This window comes from Mastigoproctus giganteus, chromosome 8, assembly GCF_048544385.1.
Source record: "Mastigoproctus giganteus isolate SK-2022 chromosome 8, ASM4854438v1, whole genome shotgun sequence".
NCBI lineage: Eukaryota > Metazoa > Arthropoda > Arachnida > Uropygi > Thelyphonidae > Mastigoproctus > Mastigoproctus giganteus.
In genome coordinates this window covers 30,497,489-30,518,131 of record NC_143582.1, presented here as the reverse complement: position 1 = coordinate 30,518,131, position 20,643 = coordinate 30,497,489, and the positions used below count along the sequence as shown (strand labels likewise).

The window sequence follows — 20,643 nt, the reverse complement described above, 5'->3', positions numbered from 1 at the left end:
TTATTCCTACAGAAATATTTTGGAAGTGTTTTTAAAAAGAGAAACGTGACCAAGATTACTAAAATGTTTTAATTTCTGCGTTGCTTAATACAGTGTTTTTCAACATTACTTTTCTTTGGAATCCGCAATTGGTATTTGTTACAACTGAATGAGAATCTGGATAGTAAAAACATTAAAGATCCAATGAAAATCTTTCACACTGAAATCTTAGTGAAATGGGGGGGGGGGAGATGTAAAATCTGATACGTGAGGACCATGAAAAGTAAAAGCGTGACCAGCCGTTGAAGCATACCATACACACACACTAAGTGAAGTGCTGAAATCTGGAAATACTGCATTGGGCAATTTCACCATCTTTTGATTCTTTAAGATTTGATTCGTGGCGTTGTGAACTGTTTTTAATATTTGTAAATTTTATGCTAACTTCAAACAAAGTAGTGTATTTGCATTACAGAAGTTCTAAAACGAATTAATCTCTTTCTCTGCCCATCTGCCTCACTCTGCCACACCAAGGCGTCTATAAACCTCCAGAAGCCCTACATCCGGTCGTTTCTATTTTCAACCTCCGTCACATGGGGCCAGGTGTTGAAAGTGGTGACGTAGACCAAACAAGTTCCCGCCAGACATGGTCTGTACAGTGTTTAAAACCTTCTCCCATCTGCGTGTGCCATGTCGAAAGTCTGCCGTAAGCGCCAAGAGATGCCGTAATGAATGAGGGCAGCCGCAGGTGACACCGCCAGCTCTGCCGTAAGTGAACGGTTGATTAGTTGCCTCCTATTTCATTCTGCACTGACCTCGCATCCACCTGTCTCTCCGTAGAAACAACAGAACCACTTCTTACGTTCGTGAAAAAGGCGTTCCTATGTTATCAAAACGATCTTGAAAAGTGAGGGTATTGTTGGTAAACATCTTTTTCTTCGTCTTCCCCTCAATCAGTAGATTCCTGATCTTCCAAGGGCAGACCACATCTTTCGAAAGATATGAGAGCTCAGCGGTCGAATGTTTGCTCACTTGAACGCATCTTTTTAATTATTCTATTTCTTCTGCAGTACAACAATACACACACACACAAAAAAAGTGAGAATTTCATTAATCAACTACAGAACAATATTTTTAAAAAAATCGCTTTTTCCTATTTTTTTTTTAAATTTAATTATCTAATGAAGATATTCAAAATCTACACCTTACGAGTCTATTCTTTATAAGACTACGGTCTTCTCTAGAGCAAAGTTTCCGGCATCCCCCTCCCCCCATACTTCTTCTTCAACCCATGCACGGTACTAAGTACTATTAGGTTTTGATACCTTTCGTGTTTGGGGTTTTCATAAAAAAAAAAAAAAAAGACCCCAGAAAATGTCTAAGCTTCCATCCTTATAATGGTTCTGTTCGTCATTCATATTTGAACGGTGTGAGACAAACTCGCTGGATTTGAATCCCGTCAAAGACTGGAGTAATTTTTAAAGGCTTTTTCAACAGAAGAAGAAGTTAGTCAATCTTAGGCAGATGAAGTACGGTCCCCCACCTCCAATTGGCGCTATAGTCTGAGTAGCCGATGTGCCAAAAACCATAATCTTCATCAATCTATAATTACAACCTTAAAAAAACACTGCGCGTGTTAGCAGAAGTTTTCTAGCCAATGCAGTATTTTTCACAATAGTTTTTAGCTTTCTTTCCGCAATACAGTTTTCATACTTTTCTGGTTGCTTTGCGGTTTTATGAAACGGTGGACTTCATTTGGCTGTCTTCTTGGGACTCTTCTGATTCTACGTAATAGAAACTACTTTTGTCATGGCCATTTCTATAGTCGGTGAAGCACGATGCTTTTTTACCAGTCGTGATTGTCAAGATTTGGCAATAAAGACTTTCAACGAATTTCTAAGCGGCTGATCAGCAAACCCGTATCATTCACCAATTAGTAACAACTGTAGTAACCACGCGCTTTTTTTTTTTTTTTTTTTTTAACCTCTTGTGTGCACATACAGGTGATTTTTCAATTTGCATGCACGGATATTTTAAATGAATTTATTGAAATACTAATCTCTATCACTGTTTCGCTTCCACCATCCAGCTTATATATTTAGTACTCCATCAAAGGTGTACTGCAACCAACCTGTTCGATAGCCGATTCAGGAGTATCTGAACAGCGGATCTCAAATCAACATTATATTTATTTCTAGACCGACATTAGTCACGATAGCTATTGATTTGAACGACACCAAGAAGAAACGGATCCCCTGGGTGGTCTAGTTTACTACCGTTTTTGCGGTTCTACTGGAATCGTTCTTACATGTTATCACATACGCTGATGATATGAAGCAAGGGAGAATCCAGTCCCACCCCCCCCCTTTTTTTAAGCACAGGAAAAACGTGGGAGTCACAGCCATTTTTTTGAGGGGGGAGAGGAATAGCTGCATAAGTTTTCTTATGTTTACAAATAACGCAAAACACCGAGAACATGCTCGCTGAATAACCTTGTGGTAGGTCCACTTCATTTTGTTAGTTAGTTAGTTATTTGGTTTTTAGGAGCATTAGCAACTAAGGCCATATTGCTCCGGGATATGCGGTGGTCATTCCCTGACCTTTCCGCATCCTCCGTATTTGGTGGTCACGGGCTCGAACCCCGGTCTAATCAAGAAGCGTGTGCTACGCACTGCTGCTCCTTCCAACCTGGCTACTATCTACAATTTACTAACTTTTAAAAATTAAGGAGAGTTTCGTATTCACTATCTAAAAAGGAAAGAGGGGATCACATCAATTCGTTGCACGAGACAATTTGGTTAAAGACAACTGACAACTACGACAATTCAGTGAATTCTTTGGTATATGGCAAAGCAAGACAGAAAATGCAAACTTTTAATATGATAAACTGTGAATTTAGTGATCACGATACAGTTCTTAATATTTTATATTTTTGATGCACTGCATACTGCGAGTTGTCACGCATCGAATTGTCGTAGAAGTCTTTCAACGAACTGACGTGGGCCCTAGAAAGGATTATCCTATTATCGAATATCGCTCTGCATCCAAAGCTTCCTGAAAGGAAAGCTAATATCACACAGATTTTGTTTTCTACAAAATATATTTTGACCATTTGGACTCGTATCTACATGTCACGATATTCTTGCTTTCCCTGTGAGCTCGACAATAGCCAGCCAAGTTATTTCTATAGCAAGTTTTGAATTCGCGAAGAATCAAGCAATATTTCAAAACGCTTTCTCAATCGAGAAGAATTTTGACATATGCTTCTGGTCCACACACTCAAATTCCTTACTTTTATAATCTTTCTCATCGCGAATAATTTTTCTGAAACGTGGAGATTCACAATATTTATTCAATAAACATTACATAACAAGGCACAGCCCTTGATAACCGCACAGCCCTTGCGGGCATTTACAGAAAGACAGTCAATTATCTACATGGGTGAATAAAGTATTTCCATAAAATATTTCCAGAAAGATACTAGAGTATGTATACACAACGGATACAATAGTAGAGCCGAAGAAGAAAAAAGTAAGAATTAACTTTGGTTTATAATCAATCCACGATGGCATCAATGGACCAGAAGAATTCCAGACTTCATAACTAGCAAGGGATAATACTATACATTTATCTACTGGCGCGCTACAACAGAGAAGTGGCTAGCTTATGAACTTTCTGATTCAATTACGTAATTTCATAATTAATACAAACTATATCTTGTTATTTGGGCGGGTATTTTCATATTAGGCAATGAGGAACATTTCGTTTGTTTCAGGCGTTATAGAGAACCGTCAGAGCTCTCTGTTTAAAGCTTGGCCCAAAGACAATTTTGCTAAATTGGAATTCTTTTGTAGGGTTGTACAATAAACTAAACCAAAATTCAATCACGTAGGAAAGTGTTATTTAACACTTATGATTTCGAACTAAAATGCATTCATCGTACAATTGTTATATTTTCCATGCATATTAAGAGCGAAAATGGAATACGTGGCGGCACAGTGAGTTCGCTTTTAAATCATCATCATCAGCTATTTTCAGTCCACTGAAGGATGAAGGCCTCTCCAGCAACTTCCCAGTTTCTTCTGTTTTGTGCAATGACCATCCACTTACCACCCACGAACTCGTGGATTTCATCTATGCATCTCCGCCATTGTCTTCCAGGTTTTCTTCTAGCTCCTCTTGGGTACCATTCTGTTATTTTCTTAGTCCATCTGTCATCATGTCTTCGAGCTATGTGTCCTGCCCAAGACCACTGGTAAATTTGAATTTGACGACTTAAGGAATTCTTAAAGGGGCCTCTTTCAAATACTTTTCCACATATCACAACCAGGTGCTCTTCCTATCGTGTTACATCATAACCCGGTTCGTAAATTTCACAGCCAATCGCAAGGGGGGGGTGGCTGTAGTTAGCCATTTATAAGCGGAAGAGTAGAGATTTTTCCCACGAGTTATTATAGCCAGCAATAACTTGCGAATTGGGACTTCAACACATTCTAGTGCGGACATAACTGACGACAGAGAACATATTCGGCAACAGAGAGATATGAGCAAAGTAGTAAAGTACAAGGAACATAACAAACTAGGCGCGTCATATAAATAATGTCAGGGGGTTATTTTTTAATATAAACAGAGGGAATCGCATTGCACGATAAAAATTAATTTGTTTTCTTTCATAACTGTGTATACTGATACTACTGACGGCAGATGAGTCATTCTACATATTTTCTTGTGGCTTATACATTGATAAAACTAATAATGATTCACTCAGTTTCTGCCTCATAATTCTTGTAGAAAATATACCCACTGCGCCTCCATGTTTCTTTTCCCCCCTACCATCACATATACCCGCTTCCTTTAGGTTTCCACACGTGCCAATTCAAGTGCTTTGTCTCCTGGTGCGTGCTCCATCTTTTGTTTGTGGTGCACCATCTGCCGCTATACCCGTCTTTTCGTTGCTAAGTTACGAGATCAGCAAAGCAGCAGGTCTAGAAAAGCAGTCATTTGGTGTAGGAGATACATAAGCCCGTATGTGTGAGAGAGAGAGAGAGAGAGAGAGAGAGAGAGAGAGAGAGAGAGAGAGATTTTATTGCATCTACAGAGAGAGAAAAATCTCAAAGGAAATAAATGTATACCATAAATAATACAGTCAAATCGAATAATAACCCTTTGAAGGGACTCTTCATAAAGTATTTAATAAATAATCAGTGTATTTCTCAGTTTAGAGATGCAATAAACAAAATAAACAGCTAAATCAATACTTGTAATCAGATGAATTTCTCCTAAAAGAAGTCACTTACTCTATTTGCAAAATACAAATGGAAAATAAAGTTGTCTAGTACGTACATAATGTAATGCCTGTGAAAGAAGGGATGGAGAGGTGACATCCTCTTCTTTCACAAGATCATACATTCAAAAATTGATTCTCTGACAACCAAATTATGGACACAAACTGCTGAGTAGTATAATGAAGCATATAAAAGCTGGACTTTATGCTCGAGTATCAAATCCTAAGAAGATGCTCTTCGTAACGAGATGACAGCAAACTTTGTCCTATAAATATGAAAACATTAACAAGCCTGTCTTTTATCTTGTAACGTGACTATTGTCTGAAACAAACTCATTAAATCTTAAAAGCATTGCTCACTGAATTGTTACTATTATTCTATACACGGACATAAATTTAGAGCAGACATCTGTATGTACGTGTCTACTATTGCTAATAGTTGTAATTCTACTCTGGCTGGCTTATCTTTCTTGCTTGTCCATAAAACAACTACGTAAGTATGTAATTGTACTCGTAAATTGTACTCTAAAACGGTACTATTTAAGTCTCCTTATAATTTAACATAATGTAGGATAAACCACTGCCAGCAACAAAGGAACAAACCACTCATGCGCAGTACTTTGCCTTTATGTGAGAACCCTTTTAATGGTGCGAACACAGGCCTCCAGAATACATTAAGCCAATAACTTGCCTACACAAGACAAATTAATGGCGAGGCTGTTTGAAAAGTAACTTAAGACATCTAAAAAGACATTTAATCGTCGAGCAATGAAAGGACACAAATTATAGCACATTAGAACACTATTTTTCGACATACTCGTCACAGTTCGGCGGATCACGAGCGCATTTATTAAATATTCATCTCCAAGAAGAGCTTCAAGTCTTGTAAACACTTTGTCCTGTTTTCCGTGAATACTATGGTTAAAGTTTCTCTCCAGTCGATGATATTACCATAGCTGCTTCCTGTCCCTGTGTTATAAACGCAATAGCAGTTAAAAAGAAAAAACTAATTTTTTATACATATCTGCGGTTATTATTTAACGAATTTTCATTAAATATAGCTCGAGTTGTATAAGAATGATTTCACAATGCGTCTGTTTATAATACTGACATAAAATTTAATTAAATAAAAATAATTACGAATTTATTTAGGAAAATAAACTAAAGCGCCTGATATGTAAGTGAATGCGTACTTACTTTATCCTTTGTAATCCTCATCTTTTCCATCGAAAAGATTATACTATTTTAGATAAATAGTGATTATGACAAAAGGAAAAAAATTATTAAAGTGTATTTGTAATAAAACTGTTTGGACAGTAATACTCGCTATTGGACGGCGAAATATCTATTAGCATAAAGTAAATTTATTACGTGATGTCTAATAAAGTAACCGACTTAATTCCATAAAAATAATAAATCACTAATCTTTAGTGTGTAGTCGCCTTCAAAGTACTCTCCTCACTTTCAGAGGACTTGATCACACGTCTGTGCCATGTTTTCAGTTTTCTAGAAGTCGCCACATTAAATGTCCTCCGATTGCTCTGAACGTCTTCTAATGATTCAAAATGAGGCGATTTCAAGAAGTCTCTCTTTTGGAAACAAGAAAGGGTCATGAAGAGAAAAAAAAAAAAAAAAAAAAAGAAGAGCACAATGGACGCGTTAACGCGTCCATGCAGAATGGATATATACCATAAAAATTTTTTTTTTTTTTAAAAAAAGCACGGGGTGAATGCAGAGCTGGCCAGTCAAATACAGCAGGAAAAAAATGAAAATGGGAAAAATTACAGACTGATGAAAAGTAATGATGCCTATAACAGTACCACAGAAAAACAGATCGAGAAATTGTTGGCTAAGAGAGCAAAGAGGGGATAAGGAGTTTTTCATGTACGTGAATACAAATAAAAGAACAAATCAGATCAGACCCTCACGCAATGGGTGTGGAAAAGTCTTAGATAACCCAGCTTATGTTGCTGATAAACAAGTACTCCGCATCGGTCTTTAGAGACGACAGATCCCTTCATAGGGGTGGGGAGAGCTATGCAGTATGAAATTACGGACGATTGTTTATTAGAAAAACTTCCGAGCCTAAAGGCAAGTAAGGCTCCTGCAGATGATGGCATATCATACCCAGTAATTTTGAGGGAAGCGACGAGAGAATGCATCCACCCATTAAGATTAATTATGAGAGCATCACTGGACTCGGAGAAGATTCCTCTGGATTGCAGAAGTGCAATGTATCAATATAAAGGCGGTTCTAAGAGAAGTGCGTAACTATCGATCGGTCAGTCTAACCTCATGGTAAGGAAAATTATGGAAGTAATGTAAAGAGTTCTATACATTTAGATAGAAATGGAATTCTGAAGGATACATAACACGGTTTTGCTAAGAGAAAATTATATTTAACTAAACTGGTTAGCTATTTTTACAGTTACTAATAAGCTGGATGTGAAGTAATTTCGATATTGTTTATTTGAATTTGAGAAAAACCAAATAATCGAAAAAGGTTATGATTAACTTTATTCGGTTAATGATTAACCTAAGTTATAGCTAATTCAATTATGATTAACGGTTACTCGTTAAAGAAGTGGGGTCCCCCAAGGATCAGTGTTGGAACCATGTCACCGATTTTTTTTTATAAACGACATTGACGAAGTGATAGCGTAATATCAAAATTTGCAGATAATGTGAAGACTGAAAGAGTATTAATGATCAGCGCCAAGCAGAGCTTCTTTAGGATGATTTGGTTAGATTTCAAGTATGGTCAGAAAAGAAAACAGAAGCTATTTTAAATGTAGAAAAATGCAAAGTGTTGCATCTGAGAAATAGCAACCCCGAAGTAACTTTGTGGGATTGAATTTAAAAGAGTAGAAGAAAGGAATTTGAAAGTTGCGATACGGTTGGACATTAAGTTCTTTGAGCAGTGTACACAGGCAGAAAGGAAGGTCCATGGTATCCTGAGCCCGCGTCTAAAAAAGACGTAAAGCTACTTGAAAGGGTCCGAAGACGGGTAACCCGCTTGGTAGGATTGCAAAAAAGCATCCGTACGAGGAGACTTCGAATATTTGGCTTATCAAAGTTGGCAACCACACATCTTAGAGGATGTCCTGACCGAGGTCCATAAGGTTCTGAGAGGGGATAAAACGAATGAAGGCGAAACTTTGACCGTTATAAATGATTCCAAAACTGGAACGATAAATTCAAATTACAGAGAAAGAAATTTATCCTGATTATAGGAAGTTTTATTTTTAGGTTAGTGGCTGTCTTGCACTATATGGCTAATAATGTTTATGTATACACCCCTTCTCATATATATAAAAGAAAAGCAACATTTCATATTGCAGTGCTTCAGAATTACCCAGTCTTACTTCTATCAAAATGCAGAACTAAAAGTTAAAGGAAAATCTCCCGCTCTCTCATCTTAGAAATAAGTTTAATTCTTTTCTATTTGTACATCATTGATTGCCAAGGAAGAGATTTAACACCTCAACATGGAAAATCTATTTATTTCAAGATTATTTATTTTGGATTAAAAACAGCGAAATGAGTTTGAAAATGAACCATATAACTGTCCTATTTCGCTTGTCCTAAGACACCTCATCTGTTTCTTAGGACAAGTCTCATTTCAAACATCGTTGATCATACACGGATCATAGATTTCACTTGAATCCTAACAATAAGATCAACCGACTGACAAATCTCATACTGGATGGTTTTGTGAATGTGTTCAAAAGAAATTCCTTCTGCACATGGGCGTCTCTTTCTTTATTCTCGTTTTCTTCTCCCTCGTATTTTTTTTGTTCCATTCCTTCTGTTGGATTCACTGTTTTTTTCCGCGTGTAAACCTCTCACCATAATCCCAGTTTGTGTTCTGTTAACTGAAAGGGAACTTGTGCCACGCGTGCTTGGGCAAACACCGTAAATCACTTTTTCTATTAATTTTTTTTTTAAATTGAATTAATCTTGTGAACAGGACGATATGTCCATTCATGTCACCAAATTATATTGTTTGATCAAATCCCATACAGACGAGAAGAGTGTCTTAGCTGAAAACTCTTTGTAAAGGTGCGAAGAGGAAAGGACGGAAGTCACCTGCGATAACTTCGCACGCGCTCTAGCCGGAGGTTACCGAGCATAAGAAACAACAAATAATTGATGTTTTTTCAACCATGCTTGCCCCATCGTTGTCGTATAGGACTCATTCATTCGTTTATCGCAGCCAACACCCACTACGTTTTCTTTTTTAGAGTCACTGACCCAACACTGTTGTTTGCAGCTGCTGAAGGAGAGAAAAAGGAAATCTCTCAATCTCCTCCCCTTCTTTTCACAGTTGATAGGGAAGGACGTTGATCTTCGGCACTTGAAATATGGAGGGAGAGAAGAGGAGATTGACTATTGATAAAACGAAAGCTTAAAACTATTAAGGGGTGCAGTAATCCAAATATTCAGAACCGTTCGCTATACTCCCAAGGCTCTGGAACCCCGAAAGATAAACGACACGATGACGGCAGTCATGCTTCTAATGGGTTGAAGTGACGATAGCGGAAACACATTTCTGCTTCTAAATAAAAATTTCTTCAAACAGACATGTTGATTGTTTCTTAAAGATTGCGTAGAATTGATTCTAAAATGCCAGTTTTGAACGATTATAGTTTTGTCTCAATAAGAATAATTCTCTATTAGAATCAAAGAAGGAAGTGGAAATTCCAAGTTAAGCACTATGCTGACAGAAAAGCAGAGGAGAATGGAGGACTCGGGGGCATTATCCGGAATAGGGATTTGAAAACTAGTGTAGCCGATATTAAGAGTAGAAACAAGAGTGCGCATAACAGACTTCTTTTTAAAATATTTATCATAAATGAGCATCAGCGGAAGTCATTCCAATTCCACAGAGCTGACCACAAATTGTGTCAACCCCGTTAAGAGAGAATAATATACAATTAATTCTGTCATTTCCGAAGGAACATTTTGCTAGGCGTGTGGGAGGAATCATTTCATTACTGGTCCATGAATTTGTTTACTTTCCTTCGTAGCCCCTTGGCCAACAAACAGCGAGCTTTGTAAAATTCTGTAGCGGGCTGTAACCTATTGAAATTTTTAAGCTTTGTAGAATCCAGTTAAATGACACATTCACGATATATTCTACATTTGTTGTATCGTGGTTTTTGCTACCGTATTAAGAGGGAAATTCCTACAGAACTTTTTGGTATCGAGATCAATATCCGCTCTCATTGTAGAGGTGAAAAGAAAAGATGTATGAATGAAATAATCAATTTATGGCAGACAAGATGGGATACCATACCTACTGGAAGAGTGACCAATTTGTTTATCCCAAACGTGACTTTTCTGAATGATAAAAAAAAAAAAAGTTCGCAATTGGTTTAACACCTAGTTTACAGTTGTCATTTTTGTCAACAGGGCACGGGTCAATGAATGAGAAATTATATGCATTCGGACTAAGTAACACGGACCCTTGTTTTTGCGGGGCCAGGGAAGGCTGGCAGCACATACTATATGATTGTCGAATATATGACAATGCCAGGACAGCGATAAGTGAAATTCTTGAGTATAGCTCCAGGAGAAGAAACTATATTTTTAAAAGACTGTAGTAAGTTTCAGATGCTCCAGGTATTTGCTAAAGAGGTGTTTGAACTAAGGAAAAGTATGATTCCAGTGATACGAGGTTGATCAAATCCATCTGGCTGGAGGCATCGAAGTGTTTTGATGCTGCCGTTCTTAATGGTTGCACAACTGGAAGATCTACTCTTCTTTTCTTTTCTCTCTCCGGTTTATGTATGTATGTTTGTGTATATATGTATACTAAAAACCAATATATATATATATAAAGTATGTATATTTATTTCACATATCTGGCCCATTTGTAGTGATACTGTTCTTTACAGAGATACGAGGCGGGGTTGAGTTTTTTTTTTTTTTGTTTGTTTGTTATTTGGAGCATTAGCAACTAAGGCCATATTGCTCCGGGATATGCGGTGGTCATTCCCTGACCTTTCCGCATCCTCTGTATTTGGTGGTGACGGGCTCGAATCCCGGTCTAATCAAGAAGCGTGCGCTACGCACTGCTGCTCCTTCCCACCTGGCTAGGGAGGCGCCTAGGCGGGGTTGAACTGACGTTCTAGGAGCTGCCACTTACATAAACAATATTCCTCATATATATTGTCTTATGTAGGGCGGCACCTGAACGTCAGTTCAACTCGGCCTTGGTACACTGTGATGAATACAGAATTCTGTAAAAAGCCAGAAATGTGTATAATGTTATGACTGTGCAGATTGAGTGAGTGTGCGTTGTTTAGTTGTTTCTGGCCCTTTGCTGCCAGGAAGGCGATCACCTGGAATGCCTGCCCAGTGCCCGTCAACACTAAGGAGATGGGGTCACAACTACGCATGTACCGTGGTCTACTTCGAAAACCTCTGTTCTACAGTTCTTACTGCCCTAACAACATGGCAAATAAAATAAGAAACACTTCCCACTGGAGGAAGTGCTAAACCAGTGGTACGAGCAAATAATCCCGTACCCTGGACAGCCCAAACTCAAGGTACCACATGAAGATAGAATTTTACTGAACTATCCTCGTACCATTGCACACAACGAGCAAGAAACACATTGTCGATCGGGATACAGACCAGATAAGAGGGCCGATTAACAGAGTCACAAAAAGATCGAAAGATGCTTATTGGATGGAATTATGCTCGTTTTTCGTAGTAGAAAAAAATTATATTGTGTCTAGAAATAATGTCCCATTAAAAACTATAAATTGTTCGTACATCACTAAAATTAAACGTCCAAGTCTTGACGTTGTACTGAATATTTCGAGCAGTGTGTAGTTAGTTGTAGGCTTTTAGGCACATTAGCAACTTAGTCCAGTTGCGCCATATATAATGGCTGTAAAACTGCGTGTGTTCTGTGATCGATTTGCTGGACGAAGATTCCGAGTTTCTGGGACAAAAAACCATTCTACCCTCGCCTGAGAACGACTAACTCAGCCACGTTGTGAAAAAGACTCATTCCTCGCGACATCAATGGGATGAATGTATTTATATGTTTAATGAATGTATTTATATATGAAATAATGGGATAAATGTATTCATAGTCCCAATGTTGAAAAGTTGTTTTTGAAGAAGGAACTACGTTGAAGCATTGCTGTGAGATCAGCATGAATGTCCCTTACACGTTTCCTATATTTGAAGTCGTTCATGGATCCACACACAAATCTACGGGGTACATATTCACTCCTGAACACTTTTATTCATAGAATAACCTACAAACAGAGGCAATTAAAATACTGTGTATGAGAGTATTGTCGAGGAGGCAATAATCCCCTCTCGTCCCCAGTCCAGGAGACAAGAAAGGGAATATTGAAGAACATTTGAGCAATCACGTACTTGAAAATAACTTACTGTCTTCTAATATTACTAAGGTGTGGTTCAGGTTCCTTGTGCCCGAATGATAACACTTTCTTTGTGGAAGATTTTCAAGATAACAGCCAGCTGAAGATTGGCACACTTCCTCTTTCAACGTAGAAAGTTGAAATATAGAAGTATGCTATACTTCTATATTTCCGATGTAGCGTCCAATCTCATAGGTATTTTGTGGGATTCAGATCAGAATTCTGTAGCGGTTAGGCCAATTGTGGGACCTCATTTTCCTCAAACCAGGCACTTAGAAGAGCAACTTTATGGGATGGTGCATTATCGTGCTGAAAGGGCAAGTTCTATAGAGTTGCCAAAGTGTCGGTACCACCGAGGTGTACAAAATGCAATTTACCCGACGCAGCAGAAGCTTTTTCCACACCATGATCAACGGTACCATCCCAAACTATAGAAAGCAACCAAACAACATGATTCTACTCCTCCGACATTCATTATTGGAGCAATACACTACAGTCAATAGCTATCTAGGCATTTTCTAAACCCGTCCACCGTTAATTATGTTTAGCAAAACTCATAGCTGCATAAAATTTGCTTGTGAGTGCTTCTGTCTACTGTAGCATTCACCGGCAAATTACTAGCACGGCAACCGGCGTTACCAGACATTTTTTTGTAAATCCATAAGCATCTTAGTATGACTTATACTGGCTGCTACTGATATCTCTGGTGTTTTCTCATACTTGAAATACCCTTTCCCCTCACCTACCTTCGAAGGTGTGCTCAATATTTATTGCCCTACTACAATGTTCTATATCCCTCAGAGCATGGGTTTTTTGAGTTTTTAAAGAATGCAATATGGCGGTTCATAGAACCATGTACCTCTGATAAGAAAGCAAGCAAGTGGAAAACGGATTCGTAAGCTTGATAATACTCCAAAGTCCGAGTTCGACTACTGTTAAGGCAAAATGTAACAAATTTATGCGTTGCACCCCCCCCCCCTCGAAGTTTCTGGAGAAAGACAGTTTGAGAACTCCTGTTCTAATGACTGATTAAATATGGAAACAGTAAAAAAAAAAATCAAATCTCAAAATGTTTTCGCTGTAATTTCTGTCGTTAAGTCAGAAAGGTATTCTGATATGCACAAATGTGCACTAAAGTATATTTCTAATAAGCCCAACACAAAAGCAAAGCTTGCTTCTTACGCTTTACCAACATTAATGATATTTAAAACTTAAAAAATGTCGATATTCTAATTTTTTTCTAAATCACAGAAATACAGATGACATTATTCTTTTAGTTAGCGAATGGCTGTAGAAAAGAAAAAGCAGACGAGCTTACTGCAGCTGCATGCTTTGCATGTACTACCAAACGACAGATGTTACGATCTCACGGAATCTCCTGACAAGTACGCCGTTGTCTGCGCGCAGGAGTGCGTATACGTTTGAACCAGAGTATTGTGAGGTTCAGCGAAGCCAATCTCTCTCTCTCTCTATTTAAAATGTCCTGCATTTCATTTAATCACTTGTTTCAAAAGCGGAATATTGCGGTTAATTTGTAATGGAATTCGAAAATGATCCTTCAATAGTGAAGAGTTTTTGAATTTTAAATACGTATAACTACTAGTCTAATAAAAAAAGAGACAGACAGACACTATATCCTCATGAAAACTGCCAATTATTTGCACATCACACAAAGGTAATGTGACCAGACTTCTCAGTCTTCCGGGATTTGTTCTGCTTTTCAATATTTTGTTCCGGTGGCCCAAAAGTTTCTTTTCGGGACCATAAATGTCCCAGTTTTTTTGAAATTTTAAAAGCCATTCGTATTTCTAAAATGCTGTAAAAACCACTTATGTGCGTAAATTCAACAGGGGCTGATTCGTAAGAGAATAAGGTTGGCAACTGGCATATACTTCCCTTTCTTCTTTGCTATCTATAAGCAGTCAGTGTGTGTGTCATCCTGCAAAAACACCCTCCTGTGGGCTAAAAGGCGGATTTCTCCGTGGACAGACAATCAGCGTTGTGTGGTGGGATAACCTCCCTTGTAATCTCCATTGATTTTACTCAAGGACAATGTTATTTTCGTTACTAGTTCGCAGAACGTTGTAATTTTGAGAATTTTATTCTTTAGAAGATTTATAAACAAGTTATTTCCCCATTCAAAAACCCGCCGATTGACCGTCCAAGCGATCATTAATTTTTCGAAGCACCGAGTCATTTTTGTTGGAAGAAAAGCCCTCGAAATTTATTGCAATTTTTTTTTTTTTTTTTTTTTTTGAATTGCCATTAAATGAAGCGTACTTCCACGTTATTATGCACATTGTGCTTGGCATAATCAATAAGCAATTACTAAAAATTGAATGTTCCGAAAATTACATAAACAGATGATCATGAGTAACGTGCAGGAGACGATGTGACCGAAAAAAAAAAAAAAAAAAATTCCCTTAAAGATCGCGTGGTGGCCAAACTGGGCCACCGTCTCTCAATCTCCATTAGTCAGATGGACGTAAATGTTAATGCTATTGATTATGCAAATTTACATAAACGTTTGATCGTTATTGATCAAAATATGATTAAGGTGGAAAGAAAAAAAAAAATATGGTAAAGTTATCACTGTCCTTTTTTCCTTTTCTTTTAACTCATTTTGTTCCATTTCAGATTTAATGTTTTAACTTCAATCACTTAATTTTGCAGAGAATAATTGATTTTTTATTACCCCAATTCAGAAATATTTGGCAGTATATTGACCAACCCTTTAAGAATTAACTACGAGGAAGTATTACATTTCAGTCCCTATAAACAAACCAATAAAATTATTTTTTAGAACAACAACAAAGCATCATCACTAACACATAAGAGCAAAAATAGAACTCGAAATTACATTCGTTCTATAGTCAACATCTAAACATTGGAACTGTTCTTTATGATGAAAAATTTTATTAGTTTCAAATTGATTCTATACATAATTGCTTCCACAGTATTAATAATTAAATTTATTCCTAAGAAACAACAGATGAAGATATATTTCGGTGCAAGCTGATAACTTCATGAAAGATTACCAATCACAGGAGAAAAACGTAGTACCAGAAAAGTTACTGCACGCTAACAGAGTCAATGGAATTGTCTGAAAATTTGCATGCAAGTGCATCGTGGTAATATATGGAAATATTCAAACAAACAAGCTACAAGTTAAAAGCGAAAATAAGCAGTAGAAAATCAGTGGAATGGTCAGTTCAATTGTTTGTTAGAATTTTTTCGGTGCATCAACAACTAAGGGATCCTTTAGACGAGCGTGTTAATAGTCAAAGCTCTTCACTGACATGCGGTAATACAAAAAGAATCTATTAGGGTATTTGCTGTGATCGCTAAACTTCAAGGGAAAAACGCTTGTTGTCAGCCTAGTCGACAAGATAGGATGATCCCACCAACCTTTGATTTATTAATAATTGAATAAACGCAGAGTACAGGTAGACCATACAACTGGGATCATCCTACCTTGTCAACCAGACTGACAAGTGTTTTTCACTTGAAGTTTAGCGATTACAGAAAATATCCTGATGATTCTTTTTGTATTACCGTATATCAGTGAAGAGCTTTGACGATTACTATATTGCTTCGATCGGGTATCGTAAAGAGCTATACGTTTTTCAACTTCACTAACAAATTCTTCAATGTCGAACATGCTAGTCTAAAAGATCCCTATGGCTATAGTGCGGGAATGATCAGTGTGACACTCGCTGTTATTAGCTGCAAAAGAAGACTGAATATTGCCGAAAAAGCCTTTTCGACAAACTGACTCGCCAATTTAAATTTAAGAGAGTGTCCCCATATCACGTGTATGTCATATACGTAATTGAATAGGATCTTATAATTGAATTACGTGAGGCTAGATGGTCCGTGTAACAAACTGCTATTCATACAAGATCCTACGACAATGTCGATATTGGTTGCGGACGGAATAACGCACAGCTGGAAGGTCCAGATAAACATCAAAGATGGAAGACCGGATAATTCTCCGATAGGCTGCAGCCGACTGATTTTCCTCTCTGAGAAGAATCAGAAATGATAAATCATCTTTGGAACACATTCGGTATCAACGAGCATTAGAAGACCAGCACAAACTACAGCGATTTTAAGAGAACAATTAAACCAGACATGGAGGGATACTCCTCAAGCATCTCATGTCCTAATTAAATCTATACTTTGCTTCGTCATACATTTTGTTCGCCATAAAATTAGTTATCAGTATTACTCATATATCCGAATAGGCCGAGTGTAACTTTCTAATTTGCTCAAAACTGGTGAAGAATTCAGGCCTGACGTAGCCCAGTGGTCAGGAGCGAGAGCGCATAGCACGCGTTCCTTGAGTGAACAGGGGTTCAAGCCCGTGACTACTAAATACGATAAATATTTGTATTGACGATTTATTGTAAACTCTGACTTGGTTGTCGTGCCGGAGTATAAACAGAACATTTTTAAATTATGCAAATTTAAGAAGTCTAATTCCTTTAAAGTAGAAATGCGGGACTGGACGTGGTCCTGGTGTGATGTACATTGACTAACACGTATGTATTGAGAATGAATCCGAACTATGCAACAAAAACTGCACGGTGTTTTTAGCTGTTGTGTTGGTATACCAGATGCCATAAAAGCAGTTACAATGAAGTCGAACACTTCCCTAGTCTCTGGGGCCTACCAGAGCATGAAAATTACAAATTAATTTAGTTAGACAAATTTTAATAGTTAAAATAGCGCTGGCTTCCCGGATATGTGCTAGTTACTGTAATTAAGTAACTAATATTTACTGCTGCTTTCTAGAAATGGAGAACGAGCTTGTGAGAAGACCATATCTGTGTAATTTTTTTACACCACCCACCCTATGTGTGTGAGGGTAAGAGGTCCTGGGGTATCCTGATGAGGGTATTTTTATTTCTGTCTACAGTAAACTCTTTAAAATCGGCACCCACGGAGATTGAAAGTTGCCAGATTTTAAGAATTTCGGGATTTTAGAGAGGGGTACTACCTGGTGGTCGATCAGTTTTGGAAGAGTATTAATAACTGAATTTATTTACATCTGTAAACACTGATAATGACTAAAGGGCATAGTCCTGGTATAAGTGTTCAATTTATTAGATCTAAACAAATAACAATAAAAATCACAGCAAATGTTGTCATGTGCTCTAATGTCAATTTTAAACGCATGCTTACTGTACTATCAAAAATTATATCAATGAATGGTGTTTCTCAGAGGGAAAAAAATATATTTTTTCACACTGGAAAATAAGAAAAAGAAATTTTGTATTCTTCTTAAGGAAGAATTGAGTTTTGATTTTATTAATGTACTACAGAGAAATTAAATCAATTTCTCTCAAGTACGTAATAGCAAAAATCGCTAGGTTTCGTTTTTTCCACAGTTATAATTAATCATGCAACTGGCGAGCAGTTAAAAAGTTCTTCGTGATATTTTACTTTGCCTTTTGGGTGCATTATAGCCTTAGCTCCTCATGCGCCGAAAAACCGAAATCAAACCAAAACTTTGCCTTTTGGGACACTGAGACAAGTACCCTGAAATGTGCTGTCCCGGTCAAACTGGTACGTACGGTCACTCTAGTTGCAGTCATAATTACAATATCGAAATTATCTTATAATAACAGTTGCTACTGTTATTGTAAGAGTCTGCCATTAAATTTGAAAAGTCCCGGATTATAACCAGCAACTCAAGCACATACTGGAAAACCCTCGTGGCGATTGCTTGCAATCTACTTCACAATCTGAATGCCAAATTAATGAAAACGTTGTTTCCCCAAAACAGGTGTCAGCAACCGATCGATCGCAAAAATAAATAAAAATCGTGTAAACTAATTTTAAAAAATGATTTTCTTTTAACTATGTATTTGTTACTAAGTAATTTCGTTTCTCTTCCTTCAGGTTTTGACTATGACGAGGTGATCCATCTTCACTTTCCCCATCAGACCATTTGGACACCACAACAAACAACGCCCACCATGCCTATTGCATCGCAGCCAAATGCCGAAAATGAGGACGAATGGGAAATGTTAATTGCTGGCTACCGCGCGTGTGCCGCTGAAGCTATCCGGTTTTTAACAGAAGAGGAGCACGTGCCGGCAGACAGTCCTCTTATCCTCGGTTTATGGCAGCACCTGCTATTTCAGGAAGCTCACTTGGATATCGACAGTCTATTGGACAATCATGGCGCTGCTGAAGGGGATGACTCGGGAGTAAATTTGTCGGACTCTTACGGCCCCGACCCACCTGTTATCACCAATGCTACCTCATCCTCATCACCTAGTTCACATTTGGTAGAAAGCGAGCTGTCCGCGTGTGATACCACCATTCTTCCGATAACCTCCAGCAGCCTTCAGCCTGAATTTCAAGTACCAGTTGTAAATGAACCTTACGGGGGCACCCCTGGGGGAGGGACTGTAGAAGCAACGAGAACCGAATCGTATTCCTCATCGTTTGCGGAATACGTACCTGACAGTACACAGAGTTCTTCGGGAAGTTTACCTCTGCACATGACAGGAACGTCACATCCGGTTTCTTTAGCAACTACAGTAAGCCACTAGTCTGTAGCAATGGGACTATTAAGTGTTTGACTACGTTGTGTATAAACTGACTCTTGATGGTTGGGTGAAGTATGAATGATAAATTAAGTGCAAGTCACGTTAATTTTGTTGATGTACCTGTGTAAGTTTTCAGAATCCGCATCTGGATTCTTCTACGTTAGTGATTATTAAAATATGTTTGACGAATTTTCAATTTTTTAATCAACTGTTAAACCAATATACCACCTGGTGATATGACTTTGAGAAATTGCTTTTTTTTTTTTTTTTTTTTTTAAGTGCAGGGGAAGGGGGGGGGGGGAAAGAAGCGAGTGAAGTTCTAAATTAAGAACTTTTTGCACTAATTCCAGATTTTTTATAAGTTGAAATTCGAAGTAACGTTTTAAACAAATAGTAATGAATGATTTCAGATTTACAAGGTGGTCCACCAAGCTGCGAAATATTTTCGATTCTTTCACAATATTGTAACAAAAATTAAAATATTTATCGTACAGTATCGTACGCAATTTCTTCAAACCAGAGGAGTGCAACCTTTCTGAAAGCAAGATAAACATACACAGGCAATACAGACCACAAGAACATGCTTAAATTTAAAATAATAAAATAGGCGCATTTGATTTATTTATTTCTTAATCGAAATTATTTTCAACAGAAATTAAAAGTAAATAGCAATTAATTTCTAATTAACTAATAATATATAAAGTAATTCTTTTTCATTTCGCTGCACATACCTCAAACATAATATTCACGGGCTTTTTTTTTTGTAATACATTTTCTCCTGGATTTCAACAAAAATTTAAATAAAAAATACATTTTTCACGTTTCTGCTGTGAATAATATAATTATATTCATATCATATAATTATATTATATGAATAATATAATTATTCTGCTGTGAATAATTATATTATTCTATTTGTAGAATAATAAAATATTATTCTACAAATAGAATAAAATATATTTCCTTGTTGATACTTTTACTAAATCATTAACAAAAAAAAAGTGAGTAGTGGTTAAACCGAGAACGTTTCCCCTTCTGCGGATTCCCAATATTTTTTTCTTATTTTTTCCATATTTATTCCTTCAATCAGCACACGACAACAAACATTATCCAGTGCCTTAGATATAATAATTTTGAAAAAATTAAACTGCCAGATTTTTATTTGTCCGATTTTAATGAAATTGGGGATGGTCTCTCAACTCTTTCTGAAAGAGCCAAATATAAAATTTCATAAAAGAAGAGGGAATTTACAACTAATAATTTTAACAAGAAAAGTCATTAACCGTCTTTAGCGGTCATATGAGTTCAACAAAGTTAAATCGAACACTACTGTATTCTCGGATTGACCACTTGGTTACCTCAGACTAAACAACCAACCTGGCGAAATGAAAAATAAGAAGGCTGCTCAGGC

General features: G+C 37.3%; 1 protein-coding gene across 1 annotated transcript in view; it reads left to right on the top strand.

Annotated features, from left to right (window-relative positions):
• LOC150081407 (uncharacterized) overlaps nt 1–19,335 on the top strand; it is a 29,047-nt gene extending 9,712 nt beyond the window's left edge. The window contains exon 2 of the mRNA XM_090379280.1: nt 18,577–19,335. Coding sequence (XP_090235406.1) covers nt 18,654–19,235 — 582 coding nt within the window. The 5' untranslated portion in view covers nt 18,577–18,653 and the 3' untranslated portion in view covers nt 19,236–19,335. The remainder of the gene's footprint in view (nt 1–18,576) is intronic.
• The last annotated feature ends 1,308 nt before the right edge of the window (nt 19,336–20,643 follow it).